We start from the raw sequence: 13,800 nt of genomic DNA, 5'->3' as shown, positions 1-13,800 counted from the left end.
CTTTCCTCAGAAAAGAGTCATTTTCCGGTGACTTTTATCTGTACGGCAATAACACAGGTTATTAAAACTTTAGACAATCTTCAATAAAAGATAAATGCCGTACACTTTCGATAGTCCGCTACCACCGCCTATCAATACAGGGCGTCCCAAAGTTATGGGAAATGAAGGGAAAGTACCTTAAATATCGTAGATAGGGTATTTTACTAAAAGAAGACTTTATGTTATTTTTAAAAGTTATTAATTCTGCATTCAAAGATTTTTTAAAAATTACTTGCCTCGTCTGGGAATCGAACCGACTTAAATGTAAAAAAAAACACCCCTACTTTTATGATGCCAATCGAAAGAATGTCCAAAAACTAATAACTCTTCTTAAGGTACTGCGATATTTAAGGTACTTTCCCTTCATGTCTCATAACTTTGGGACGCCCTGTATTATATTTTTATTTTTGTTAAAAATATTTTTCCTTTACCTCTCTCTGCTGGTACGATAAGGCTGTAAATATACTTTACAGCCTTATGGTAGTATACTCAGATATGTACAGTTATTAATGACCTTAAGGGACACCTCAAACGTCGTCGAAGTTTTTATCAGCTGTAAAGAATAATCTGGAGTAAAATGTACGGCATCTGGTTTTTTTTGTTTATTTATATTTGTTACATATAAAATAACAATAATCTTTGAAAATATTACTCCCCATATTACTCTAGGAGCATTTGAAAAGTCATCTAAATTTCGGAAATTTCATATATTTTTTATCATAATATTTTTATTTGTTACCATTTATAATGAACGGCTATAATGTACAACGGTAATATTTAGTAACATTATGTAAAAAAACAAGTTGCCGTACATTATTCTCTGATCTTACAGCAGTAAGAACTTGGTAAATCCTGAAATTTCGATAAATATTTAATTACACAAATATTAACTATAATATTTGGACGGCATAATTATAAAACATTATTGTCCGTGTTAAATAATATTTTGAAAATGTTGCCGTACATTTTACAATGACCTTAGGGTATATGGGTGTAGGGGTAGGGTTCCGACCCTTGGCTTTCGACCGCTCCGCTGGGAATATGTACGGCGTTTACGGGTAAAGTATCTGTATATGTGTCCAAAAGGAATCACACAAATGCCGTACAGTAATAAATGACCTATATTGCATCTGCAAATGTCGTCGAATTAAAAATTTGCACCGACTTCCGGCACCATCACTTTTGTACGGCACTAGGTTTTTCGACATTTATTTTTAATTATCTATACACTTATAACAAAGCCGTACATTAATAATTAGTCGAAATTCCCCCATTGTACCTGAGAAAGTCCATTCACTCACGTACTCACATGTACCGCTCAGAAATGACGGCATAGTGCTCAGAGCTATTTTCAGATATAGTAACAGCCTTCTAAGCGTAATTCAGGTTGGGTCATTTCACAGGTATTTTTTGTTCATGGGCTTGTGGTCTATTACTCACACAGGAATTTTCTAAGAACAATTTGACGTTGTCACTAAACTCCGTCGATAAACGTCAAATGACTCATAGCGTAGCGGTCTTATTAAGTGGCAGCTAGGTGAGGGGTACCGGGTTCGATTCCCGGTTCGAGGGCAAGTTTTAATTTAATTTAAATTTGTTCTCGGCCTTTGGGAGGGTTGTGCGGTACCGGGCGAGTGCCTAAACCGTACATGGTGGACACGGTCGAATTTCTAAAGACAAGCATGAATTATAAAAAATCCTATACTTGACGCTGGCTAATGCACAAATCGTGCCAGAGCCTTAAAAAAAACGTCAAATGATTATAGATTTAATCTCCCACGGATATATTCGAAAAAAAAAGCTCTTTAAAACGAAATGTCTCGCGTCACATTGTTACTGTCAAAACACCTTGACCGTATTTTTTAATATATTCAGTAAGGTCTTAAGTTTTAGACACAAGTTTATTGTTAATGCATTTAAAATAAATATTAATTTCACCCACAAACCCGATTTTAAAAACCGATATTAGTACTGCCATTTTGTTATATAAAAATAAATCAAATTTCTGTATGTGTTTCATGATAATTTGTCAATCTAATAGGCAAGTAAGTGATCAGCCTCCTGTGCTTAACACAATTTGAACCGTGTAGAAAGACAGAAGTAAAAAGGAGCTATTGGCGGTTTGTGATGACCTTGACAGCAGAAGTCAGCGTCAAATATAAAGCATTTAATAAAATATTAGTTCTCAAAACAGTTTTATTGAAGTTATACTTCTTTAGGCGCGTTATGAAAAATTGATGAGAGTGAAATTTTACGATGCGCGCGCACCGTGACACAAAATTAGCAGAATGAAGTTGCCCACGGAAGATGCTACGGCATTGGACATAATTTAAAAACAACACTCGAATAATAATAGAATTTATGTTACACTGAATGTAAGAGAATAATAATAAATATTTATTTATTTAATTTTTCAAATGTAAACTGAACTTTATTGACTATAATGACTCCTTTTCCAGTCTTTGATTATTTAATTGTAATTAATTATTTGCACGCAATCAAAAACTATTTTTAATAATTCCAAAGAAGTATAACTTCTTACGCGCGTACACGCACTCTTTTTTTTTATATTATATTTATGCTTTCGTTCGATTTCGTTAGATTATAAACACATATTAAATAATAGTCTATACACTACACGGTCAGCTGCTGCGAACTATAGGCGCCGCCATATTGGCCTTGGCCGCTATGACGAGCGCCTTTCACTTTATCCCTACTCCGCGGCCGACCGTCACGCGACATGCGACACACAGACGAAAAAGTTTGAGACGATGTAATATAGCCACGTATAACCTTTGGTATTGGGTGAGGCAAATAAAGAATGTAAGTAGAATAATAGCCGTGGAAATGAGAGCGTTAAGAAGTATGTGTAACATTTATAAGATAATACGTGAACGGTGTGGGTTTAAAGAGGAGAAGAAAGGACAGGAAATGCTTAGGATGCTTAGGAAATGCTTTACAAGGATTGGGAAATCAGGTATTCCATGTCGTACCAGGACTAAATCCAGGACGTACTAGAGAAGGGACAAGTTAAAAGTACCCATAACAGACGAGCATGGTGAATGTTATGAAAGTGGATGGAGCGAGAGAAGTATGTCAGGACCGTCTCTGACTAGCCCTTCGGGAAAAAGACGTGATGAAACACACACACACACATTTAGTCAACAATTTATCTATTTGTCAATGTGTGTACGACATATTGTATTCGTTGTTTTGTACTTTGTTCTAAGGGGCTATTCAAGTGATGTTAGTTGTTTCGACTATGTATTTGCGTGTTGTTTCCCACGAGAATGTAAGTGTGTGCTCCTATTTCACCATGCCTATAGAGCACAAATCTTTGTTTTTAATTTATTTTATTATTTTTTATTACTTTAGATGTCACGTGGAACATGGTGTAATGGTTGCAGCCCTGCGATTCTGTAACTCACTTTTCGAACTCACACAGCGGTTTTCGCATCGGCGGTCGCTCTCAAATCAGTAGTGAAACAGTCATTTTATGATTTGGCATTCTGATAAACAATAAACTTCAAGCTTCCACCTTTTCACTGTGTCAAAACAAACCGCTGTGTGAGTTCGAAAAGTGAGTTACAGAATCGCAGGGCAGCTCCTTACAAACGTTGTGTAAAACAAAAAATTGGCGATTAAAAACAGTGGCGAAGAGTTTATTGCCAGTTCTTCTCTTTCGTTCTACGCCATTGATTTGAGAACTGGCAGTAAATGTAAAATTAGAAGCATTTAATGTATATTTCTTTTTTGTTGTTCATAAGTGTACATTGTGTTACCTATATGAATAAATGATTTTTGACTTCGAACCTTGTCTATGCTCCAAAACGAAATGCATTTTCGAAGATTCCTATAAAAATTAATACGTTTATGTACTACTAGCGACCCGCCCCGGCTTCGCACGGATGCAATGCTAAATTATATAATAATTTGTAATATATCGAAAATATTCATTTAAATCATATGTTGTAAAGGGCCATTTAAATCTATATTAAATCAACAATTGATTTAAGGTATTTAATTTGATAAGGATTTATGCTGTATTGGTTAAAATCTCTTCGAAAATTAGCCATTATTTGTCGTAAAAAGTAAATGACAAAAAAAAGTTATTGTGGGTTATCCATAAGAGATAGACATATACCATCACGGACTTTTCTGTAGACCTTTTCAATGTGTACAATTCTTAGTACATTATTTTGATAAAACTCGTAGGGTTCAGCCTGCGTTTGCAATGTAAGCGGAAAAAATGTAATTATTTACGACATCACATTAGAAATCTCAAAAATAACAGTATTTTTCCACTATTTAATGGATGTTATTATACATATAAACCTTCCTCTTGAATCATTCTATCTATTAAAAAAAACTGCATCAAAATCCGTTGCGTAGTTTCAAAGATTTAAGCATACAAAGGGACATAGGGACAGAGAAAGCGACTTTGTTTTATACTATGTAGTGATTACTTTTGAGTGCTTTGCTTACTTTTGCTGACAAGAGGAGGGGGCTTGCTTATAATACCTGAACGGCCCCTTAATCAAAATGATTAAAAATTAATAACAAACACATTATCAATTCAAATCTTTATTATGAATATTAAAAACACACAATTTAATAGGTGTCTCTAGCGTAAGCAAATGACTTGGCATAGCTACTGTCATCATCTGCGCCTGCGACGGCACCAGCTACACTTTCTGAAATGATAATCCTAAATTATAATTTTATATTAATACACAAGAATGTAAGTGCGTGTGAAGTAAGGAGTTATTTATTAATAACATAAATAAGTCCTTACTTCATGATTATACCAGTTAAATGACATAAGAATCTAAGAATAAAAAAAAATGTGCGTGTACTAGTGTACACACGTTAGAAGTGAAACTTCTTTATGAACTTATTTTTCGAAAAATTATCTATATGCAACTAACTTTACAGAAATTGGTTAAATAAAGTTAAATTAGATAGAGTTTAACAAAAGGCTTTTAATATCACAGACTTGAATACAAATAATACAATTATTTCATTTTACCTTATTACCACTAAGATTATTACAGAATTTCATAAATTGTAATATAATTTTTAGTATCATTGTTATAGTTATTATAAATTTTTGTTATTAATGGTTTAAAATCTCTTCGAATCAACCGTGGTAGGGACGAGAAAAAGACGCGCGTAACGGTCAAATGTGACGCGTAACCGAAACATGTGACGCGTAACCGAAAAATGTTACACTAAATTTTTTTCCAACCCCGATAAAGAAGTTTCACTTCAAAAATAAATGCTTTCCACGCTATGGACTTCTTCAATTATCACGAAACCAATTTTCAATTCCAATCCATTGTTCCTAAATCTTCAGCTTTATAAAAAAATCCATGAAGATTTGTCTACGTAAAGAGTTCCTTGAGGTCGAGCGTTCGAATCATGGGATTAAAGAATATTTCTATATAGCCTTATACGGTGAAGGTAAACATCGTGAGGAACGCGTTATGACTAAAACTTCGACATGTATCACTCAAAGGGGCAAACGGGCAGGAGGCTCATCTGATGTTAAATGACACATGGATACGGGTTCGCTGGAAATGGAAATCGGTGGATGGAAATTACACAACCAAAGGTTTTTTTTTAAAAGACAATTCACACCAATTGACCTAGTCCCATGCTAAGCTGGTGAAGCTTGTGTTATGGGTACTAGGCAACGGATATACATACATTATACCTAGATAGACATATAAATACATATTTAAACACCCAAGACCTAAGCACAACACCAAATGCTCATCACATCGATGTTCGTCTCAGCCGGGGATCGAACCCGGGACCCATGGATTCGCAGCCGCGCTACTAACCACTAGAGTCGTCAATTAGTCATTAGTCAGAAGGCTAATCCTACCGGTCTATAATAGAAAAATAATCAAAAAACGGATGTAATTTGATGTCATCGGGCTGTAGCGCCACGTGATTTATTAAATACTGGAAATGTCTCTAGTACCAGTTGAAAAATACATTTAAAACGAAATAAATTGTATTCGAATATTATGTTGTGTATATGAATAAAATGATTACCTGCAGATTGCCTCGATGGTTTGTAACCTGGAAATGAATATTAAATACATTTTAGATGTATAATTCCAGCAAAGAAATAATGGTTATTAAATTTATATTAAATATTTAAAATTGTTTTCATAGGGAGAGTATTTTGACCATAAGTTTTGACAACAGTTATAAATAATTATTATAACATTTGCTTGCCTATTTTTATATGATGATGCGAATTGTGTATTTATAATTTATAAATCTGAATGTACCACTTTCTTTGCAAATAAACGATTTATTATTATTAAAAATCAACAGAATTCTGACAAACTTAATCGCACACATACAATCAATCAACATTTAATAAAGGTATTTGTAATGTTTTTTTATGATATATTAGACTCTATAAAGTCTTCGAAAACACTTTTAATCCACGGTTTAAAATAGTCATAAGCGGGCTGATCAATAAAAAAAAACGCGTTTTAAACGCCTAGCTAATCTGCTAAGCAACATGTTGCTAATAAAAAACTAATAAATTGTAAAATTTATGTACACTATAAGTGTCGTGTATTTTAGAATAGATAGCCTGTAACATATACTGCAGAAAATGCATTATGTGGCGTACTTCAATAAATAAATATAGAGTCTAAATCTGTTATAACGACATCGAAGGGTCGTAAAAACCGATAGTCGTAACAGCCGAAGACGACGTTATTAAGAACCTAATACAATAGAATTCAGCCAGGACCTTTGATTTTGGACAATATAACCTGTATGATGTTGTCGTAAACGGTTTTGACTGTATTTGCCTTTAATATTAATGAAATAGACTCGGAAATATATCTGTCTCATGTAGGGGATTTGACATCAAGTATTCTCTACTCTAATAAATAATCTCTCAATTTATGAAGGTTTTATATAAGGTAGGCGGGTCGTAGGTTCGATCCACAGCTGTGCACCAATGAACTTTCTGTCTATGTGCGCATTTAACATTCGCGCGAACGGCGAAGGAAAACATCGTGAGGAAACCGGCTTGAATTAGACCCAAAAAGTCGACGGCGTGTGTAAGGCACTGGAGGCTCACCTACTTGCCTATTAGACAAAGATCATGAAACAGATACATAATCTGAGGCCCAGACCTAAAAAGGTTGCCCCCAATGGCCTCACTGAAAAGTGCCAGTCACAAGGCTTTAGTGTCCACAGCGAGCGTGCTGTGTGATCAATGTTTATTTAGAAAAACCTTTCCTTAACTATAATACCTAAGGGAGCGTTCAAGTATTACGTAACGAATTTTGGGAGGGAGGGGGTCATTTTGTAAAACGTTACGATACGGGGCGGGGATTGAATTACACGTTATTGTTAATATTATTTTCGACTTACACCATATAATAGTAACTGAAGAGTCACTAGGTGGTCACGAAACGTTTTACTATACTTGGGTACAGTACTGTACTTGGGTACTGAAAAACGTTACGGCGAGTTACATGGGGGGGGGGTCAATAATCTCCAAAAATTGCGTTACGTAATACTTGAACGCTCCCTAATACAAATAATGTTAATTATTTTGTGACTTACCATGACATTTTGGAGTAGTATGTTTTGGTGTGGTATGTTTTGGTGTAGTATGTTTTGGTGTAGTATGTTTTGGTGTGGTATGTTTTGGTGTGGTATGTTTTGGTGTAGTATGTTTTGGTGTGGTATGTTTTGGTGTAGTATGTTTTGGTGTAGTATGTTTTGGTGTAGTGGAGCAATCATCTGAAATCATTCGTCAATATAAGTTTTAAAAAAAAACGTGTGGCACTCGGGGACTGCCGCTGTAAAGCTATTGCATAGCATTTTTTATCAACTTATGCAATTATAATTATGTATGCAGATTTTTTTTCTTTGATATTAATTCAATCTACCACTCTACCAGACTCAGACTAACACGCCTATATATTCTGTCTCACTCTAACGGGCACCGGCTGCACCGGCCGCGCTTACGCTACGTCACCGATCTCGTTAGAGAGATGTGAATACGCAGTATGCGTTCTGTCCCGCTCTAACGCGTCTTGGCCGCACCTATTTTATGTCATCGTGTGTTAGGTTTTTATTTTCGTTACGGAATTTCTTGATTCGTTCAAAGCCCGCGATAAAATCTATGCAATAGCTTAAAAAAAATTATGTAACGGGGCAAACGAGTAGGAGGCTCATCTGATGTTAAGGGCCTTTTTAGTTTATGCCTTACAAATATTTAAAGCATTTTCGAACGAATTCAGCGTACCAATTTTTAAAATGCCGGCAACGCACTCGCGAGCCATCTAGCATTAAATGTCTATGGGCGGCGGTATCGCTTAACATGAGCCTCCTACCCGTTTCCTTCCCATTACATAAAAAAAATCTGACAAATCTTGATCAGGTTTCAGGTATCAAAATTACCTACCGTCTGTAGTCTTTGTTATAGGTGTTGTGTCGCAATCTGAAAGCATATATGGCACAGTTGATAGGAAATAAAAAAAAGCTGTATACTAATAATAAATAAGCTATGCCTGTACGAGATGAGTATGAGAGAGGAACTCAAAGCTAAATTATAGCTATATTGTGCAATCATTTAATAGATAACCGTTAAACATCACATTATTACCAATAAATTTAAAAGAGGATTAAGTTACAAAGAGCCTGGAAGACTGAAGATAAAAAATAAAACTGTCTATGGCAACGTGCATTTCTTATTTTTTTCACATAAAAAATATTTACTTTGTATAGAGTGATTCCCGAGGAAGGTTTAGATACATAATTAATTACGGTTTTATTATATAGATTACATGAATTGCAGTTCCGGGGGCTACTAACTGACAAAGCAAAACTACTTCTTATAAGAAGGGGTCTTTCACCAATAAATATTATGTACTCCATCTTTGGCTATATGTTTAGTATAATTGTTTTTGTTATATATAATTTAAGTTAGCTGTATCGTTTTAAAGTCAATTGTCTTTGATTTTACTTTCACCTGTAAATTAAATATTTATAATAATATCGTTCTCCGACATAGATAGTTCATTTTCAGTACCAAAATTATCATTCAGATCATGCAACATTTCACCGTGCTCCAAATTACATTTAGCAATAATTATATACATAATTAAAATAAAACAAAAATAATCGATTATAGTGACAATATACTGTGAAAAATTTAATGTATTTGGCTTACGGAAACCATAGACTAATGGCTACTTAGGGGTCTCAAATAGGGGCCTCATAGCCTAGCGGTCTTATTAAGTGGCAGCAAGTTTTAATTTAATTTAAATTTGTTCTCGGCCTTTAAGGAAGGGTTGTGCGGTACCGGGCGAGTGCCTAAAACCGTACATGGAGGACATGGTCGAATTTCTAAAAATTCGACCATGTGTGCAAAAAGCACGAATTATAAAAATCTTATACTTGACGCTGGCTAATGCACAAACCGTGCCAGAGCCATTAAAAGAAAAGGGTCTAAGAATTGGCGCGAACTGTGACTGCTGTCAAATCTGGTCAATTTTTGACGTTTGACGTTTTGATTTTAATTGGTATAATTACTGTATTTTAATCAAATAAAGTGTATTTTTAAACTCACCATGATGTTTCTTCGTTGTTGGTTTCGGCGTGGTAGGCGTAGTTTTATCTGTAAATATTATTTTATATAAAATCACACCATACATTTGGCGGCAATTCACGTGGAAATAATAAATAAAAAGGTTTTTAATTTCATTCAATATATCATAATTACAATCATATAAAAATAAATCAGTGGAGCTACAACTTTTTTAGGTCTGGGCCTCAGATTTCTGTCTGTTTCATGATAATTTGTCAATCTAGGCAAGTAGGTGATCGGCCTACTCTGCCCGACCACGCCGTCGACTTTTTGGGTCTAAGGCAAGCCGGTTTCCTCGCGATGTTTTCATTCGAGCGAATGTTAAATGCGCACAGAAAGAAAGTCCATAGGCGCACAGCCGGGGATCGAACCTACGACCTCATGGATGAGAGTCGCACGCTGAAGCCACTAATAATAATGCTTTTTTACAATCATATTAGCTTATTTACAATTAGTTTTTGTGTATAAAAAAATATGTCAATATAAATTTTATTATTTTTAATAATTAATTATTTCTTCTTCTATGCTATTTGTGGTGTATGCTAATAGAAAAAAATACTCACGATGACATTTTGGAGGCGGTGTATGGCAGCCCACTGAAAGAGTGTAAAAATTAATGCTTCATATTAAAGTTAAGTTAAAGTTCCTATGTGTATGTCGCAGCCAACTAGATTAATAAGGCGTTAAATTGACAGCCTAACCTTTTAACTAAACAGGGCCGTTTAACTAGCGGCCTGATAGCCTAGATACAGGCATTAAATTATCTTGATATATAAAATTGCTGACAAACCATTCTTAACCCAACTGCAAAAGATCGGGATACTTGTTTGTGCGTGCGTGTTGATTTTTAGTAGAGTTTATATATTATTAATATTTGATGAAAGTTTTAGAGTTACCACTCAAAATAAAGTTCCTACTTACACATTTGATGTTTTTTTAAACTAAAGTTTGTAACATGTGTTGTTTAGGGAACGCATTTATCATGACTTGAACGTCACCATCATTTAGACAACGTTTCGTCATTTACGGGAACGTCATAAAATTATTATTATTTCAAGATTATTATTATTTAAGACAAAATATATCGGATTTATTTATTATTTAAAATTTCAATTCAAAACAATTTCTGAAAAGGTGGGAGCTTGTAGTTTATTGTTTATCAGAATGCCAAATCATAAAATGACTGCTTCACGACTGATTTGAGAGCGACCGCCGATGCGAAAACCGCTGTGTGAGTTCGAAAAGTGAGTTACAGAATTGCAGGGCAGTATTAAAATATAAATACATGAAAACACTTACGTATATTGGGCAGCTGTACTGTAATAAAATTGATTGCATTATATATTGGTATTTGCGCCATCTGTGTCGTAATGTCGCAATTAATTTGCGGTCGACGTTTACAAATAGATTGTCTATATTCTGTTATATATATAACAGGGGCAAACGGGCAGAAGATACACTTGATGTTTAGAGATACCACCGCCCATGGACACTCCCATTGCTTCTCGTAGCTTTTAAGAATCGGTACGCTCTTTTCTTGAAGGTCCCTAAGTCGAATTGGTTCGGAAATACTTCAGTGGGCAGCTGGTTCCATATAGTGGTAAATAATCGTGAAAATTATAAAAAGCTTTATTAATTTAAAGATACATACCAAAGGACGGAGCCGATGAAACAGTAGCAATAATCTGAAATATAACAATTATTTAATAAACTGATGTCTTACATTCATTCATATTGAGTTCATTTAAATTAAACTACTAAATATTTATTCAAATAACTCAGTTGTATTTCACGAGGCGTGGTTTTCGATTTGATATCGCGCAACTTTTAGCTCTCGGCTTCAGATTTCTGTTTCGTGAACATTCTTATGGGAAAGTAGGAGATCAGCCGCAACTCTCTTCATAACACGTAGAACTCGTTTGCTAAAAGCCGTGCAATTATATAATAAATTAAATAAATCAGTGGCGCTACAACCTTTTAAGGTCTGGGCCTCAGATTTCTGTATTCATGATCATTTGTCAATCTAATAGGCAAGTAGGTGATCAGCCTCCTGTGACACACGCCGTCGACTTTTAGGGTCTAATGCAAGCCGGTTTCCTCACGATGTTTTCCTTCACCGTTCGAGCGAATGTTTATTTCATTTTTTTTTATTTATCTATTTTTTTAAAAAGACACTCTTGCCCTCACAGGCAACCCTAGAATAAAATTTACAGACGAAACAAAAAAAACCAAAATTACATAATAAAAAATACAAAAAATTAATTAACTGCTATAGGCACTAACAAATAATAGAACTTTTGCCATTTTACTCAACGGACAATGAAAAAGATCCGTTAACCTATGTAATTCGTTGACTGAATTAATATACTATCATATGTGCCCTTTTTTAGAAGGTTAGTCCTAGCTGTGGGGCACATGATGTCCCTTTCTGACATACCAATCAGGTACATTGAAGCTAATGTACTGAAGTACTGCCGAATTACTGCCCTGCGATTCTGTAACTCACTTTTCGAACTCACACAGCGGTTTTCGCATCGGCGGTCGCTCTCAGCCGTGACTCTCAGCTCTCAGTCGTGAAGCAGTCATAAAATGACTGCTTCACGACTGATTTTAGAGCGACCGCCGATGCGAAAACCGCTGTGTGAGTTCGAAAAGTGAGTTACAGAATCGCAGGGCTGTCCTTGCCATGTAATATTTTTATTAAGTACATCACAAGCGCGAATTTTTTGCGTACTCTTAGCTCGTTGTAGCCCACAGTTAAATACGCACATAGAAAGTGCATTAGTACACAGCCGGGGATGGAACCTACGACCAGGGGTCAGAGTCGACGAAGCCACTAGGCCAACACTGCTCTATTTATTTTGCTCTAATTTCCTAATGACTTCAACATTGAGTACCACCCAACCCAAAAGTTAGCACGGTTGGTTTTAAGATTCTATACAAATATATCGCTTTTGCATGTTAAGGGGAAAATAATGGCGCCTAGTAGATAGTAGGTACCGGTGACCCCAGAGTTGGTGCTTTCCTTGCTCAATGAATAAGTATCACACCACATTTAAAGTTGTTTTAATCTTTTTATTAATTATTATTATTATGTACGTTAAGAATATTGTAAATACTGATTTTTTTTTCTTTGATTCAAAGTGGCGTTTGTGTTTTGGATAAGCTTATAAGCTAATCAATATCACAGAAGGATACGCAAGGCAGAAGTGGCTATTTGATACCTTCATTCATTACCTACCTACCTTCGTTCATTGCATCTATAATCTATATAGCTTGTTGCCAGTGGCGTAACAATATGGTGGCAGGGCTGGCAAAATGCCACGGGCCCCCGACCCAAGAGGCCCAAGAGATGTTCTATGGATGAATATGAAGTCTATGCATTGGGCTAGCGTGGGGACTACAGACCATTCCCTCTCGCCTAAGAGAGGAGGCATATGGCCATTAGTGGGACATATACAACGTGTAATTGAGTACGCTGAAAATCTCGAAGTTTATTAAAATTAAACTGAGTACAACGATTTTTACTGATAGGGCCCAATCATAGAATTTGCCACGGGCCCCAGATGGTATAGTTACGCCTCTGCTTGCATGGACAAAAGCTTTTAATTTTAAATTGTTACAATTTATGTTTTTTGTTATAAATTATATAAAGCAAGTTAAAACATTAATTTAACATATGATTGACGTCCAATATAACCTGAAGTCTCAGTTCAAATATATGAATATTATGTATAATTATTATTGATGTATTAGTAACTATTATTAATGTATATTTATGGAAATAAATAAATTGCTAGAATAAAAAATTCAATTACTTACAGCGAAAAAACACAGCAGTGCAATCTTCATGATGGAGGTTTTGTAATTATGTTTTGAAAATGCTGCACTTTTATACCTTTTAAAAACCTGTGTAAATATTTAAATTAGGGGGCATTTAATGTCATTTTAAAGGGCATTCTAGACACGTATTTACCAGATTTTCCAGCTGGAAAAGTTCTAGCAATAATTTATTTTATGATAATAAAAATGTGTTTATTCATTTGACAACAATTCATTATGTGTTAAAAATAAAAAAATATGTTTATTATGGAATATAAGATACAGGTATCACTTATTCC

At 34.9% G+C, this 13,800-nt stretch overlaps 1 protein-coding gene across 2 annotated transcripts; it reads right to left on the bottom strand.

The window, feature by feature from the left end:
* Positions 1-4,607: 4,607 nt before the first annotated feature.
* LOC125061639 (gamete and mating-type specific protein A-like) lies at positions 4,608-13,558 on the bottom strand. Of its 2 annotated transcripts, XM_047667156.1 has the most exons (9): positions 13,502-13,558; positions 11,331-11,364; positions 10,979-10,996; positions 10,243-10,275; positions 9,662-9,709; positions 8,495-8,530; positions 7,648-7,827; positions 6,103-6,129; positions 4,608-4,733 (listed from the first exon to the last, which is right to left on the bottom strand). In XM_047667156.1, the coding sequence occupies exons 1-9, from the start codon at positions 13,529-13,531 to the stop codon at positions 4,651-4,653; spliced, it is 489 nt and encodes a 162-aa protein (XP_047523112.1). In that variant the 5' UTR covers positions 13,532-13,558; the 3' UTR covers positions 4,608-4,650. The 2 variants fall into 2 exon arrangements, with proteins under 2 accessions (XP_047523112.1, XP_047523114.1); XM_047667158.1 differs by lacking the exon at positions 10,979-10,996 and having other exon boundaries at positions 13,502-13,533.
* Between the last annotated feature and the right edge of the window lie 242 nt (positions 13,559-13,800).

The sequence above is a fragment of the Pieris napi genome, chromosome 23 (assembly GCF_905475465.1).
Source record: "Pieris napi chromosome 23, ilPieNapi1.2, whole genome shotgun sequence".
In the NCBI taxonomy this organism is placed as follows: domain Eukaryota; kingdom Metazoa; phylum Arthropoda; class Insecta; order Lepidoptera; family Pieridae; genus Pieris; species Pieris napi.
The sequence above is the reverse complement of the archived record's forward strand: the minus strand, read 5'-3'. Positions and strand labels throughout refer to the sequence as shown.

What these genes read in the sequence shown, in the direction of transcription:
- LOC125061639 (XM_047667156.1), bottom strand. Translation starts at nt 13,531, where the DNA reads ATGAAGATTGCACTGCTGTGTTTTTTCGCT. An exon ending in CACTGCTGTGTTTTTTCGCT is followed by an intron (nt 11,365 to 13,501) that starts GTAAGTAATTGA and finishes GTTATATTTCAG; the next exon opens with ATTATTGCTACTGTTTCATC. An exon ending in ACCGCCTCCAAAATGTCATC is followed by an intron (nt 9,710 to 10,242) that starts GTGAGTATTTTT and finishes TAATATTTACAG; the next exon opens with ATAAAACTACGCCTACCACG.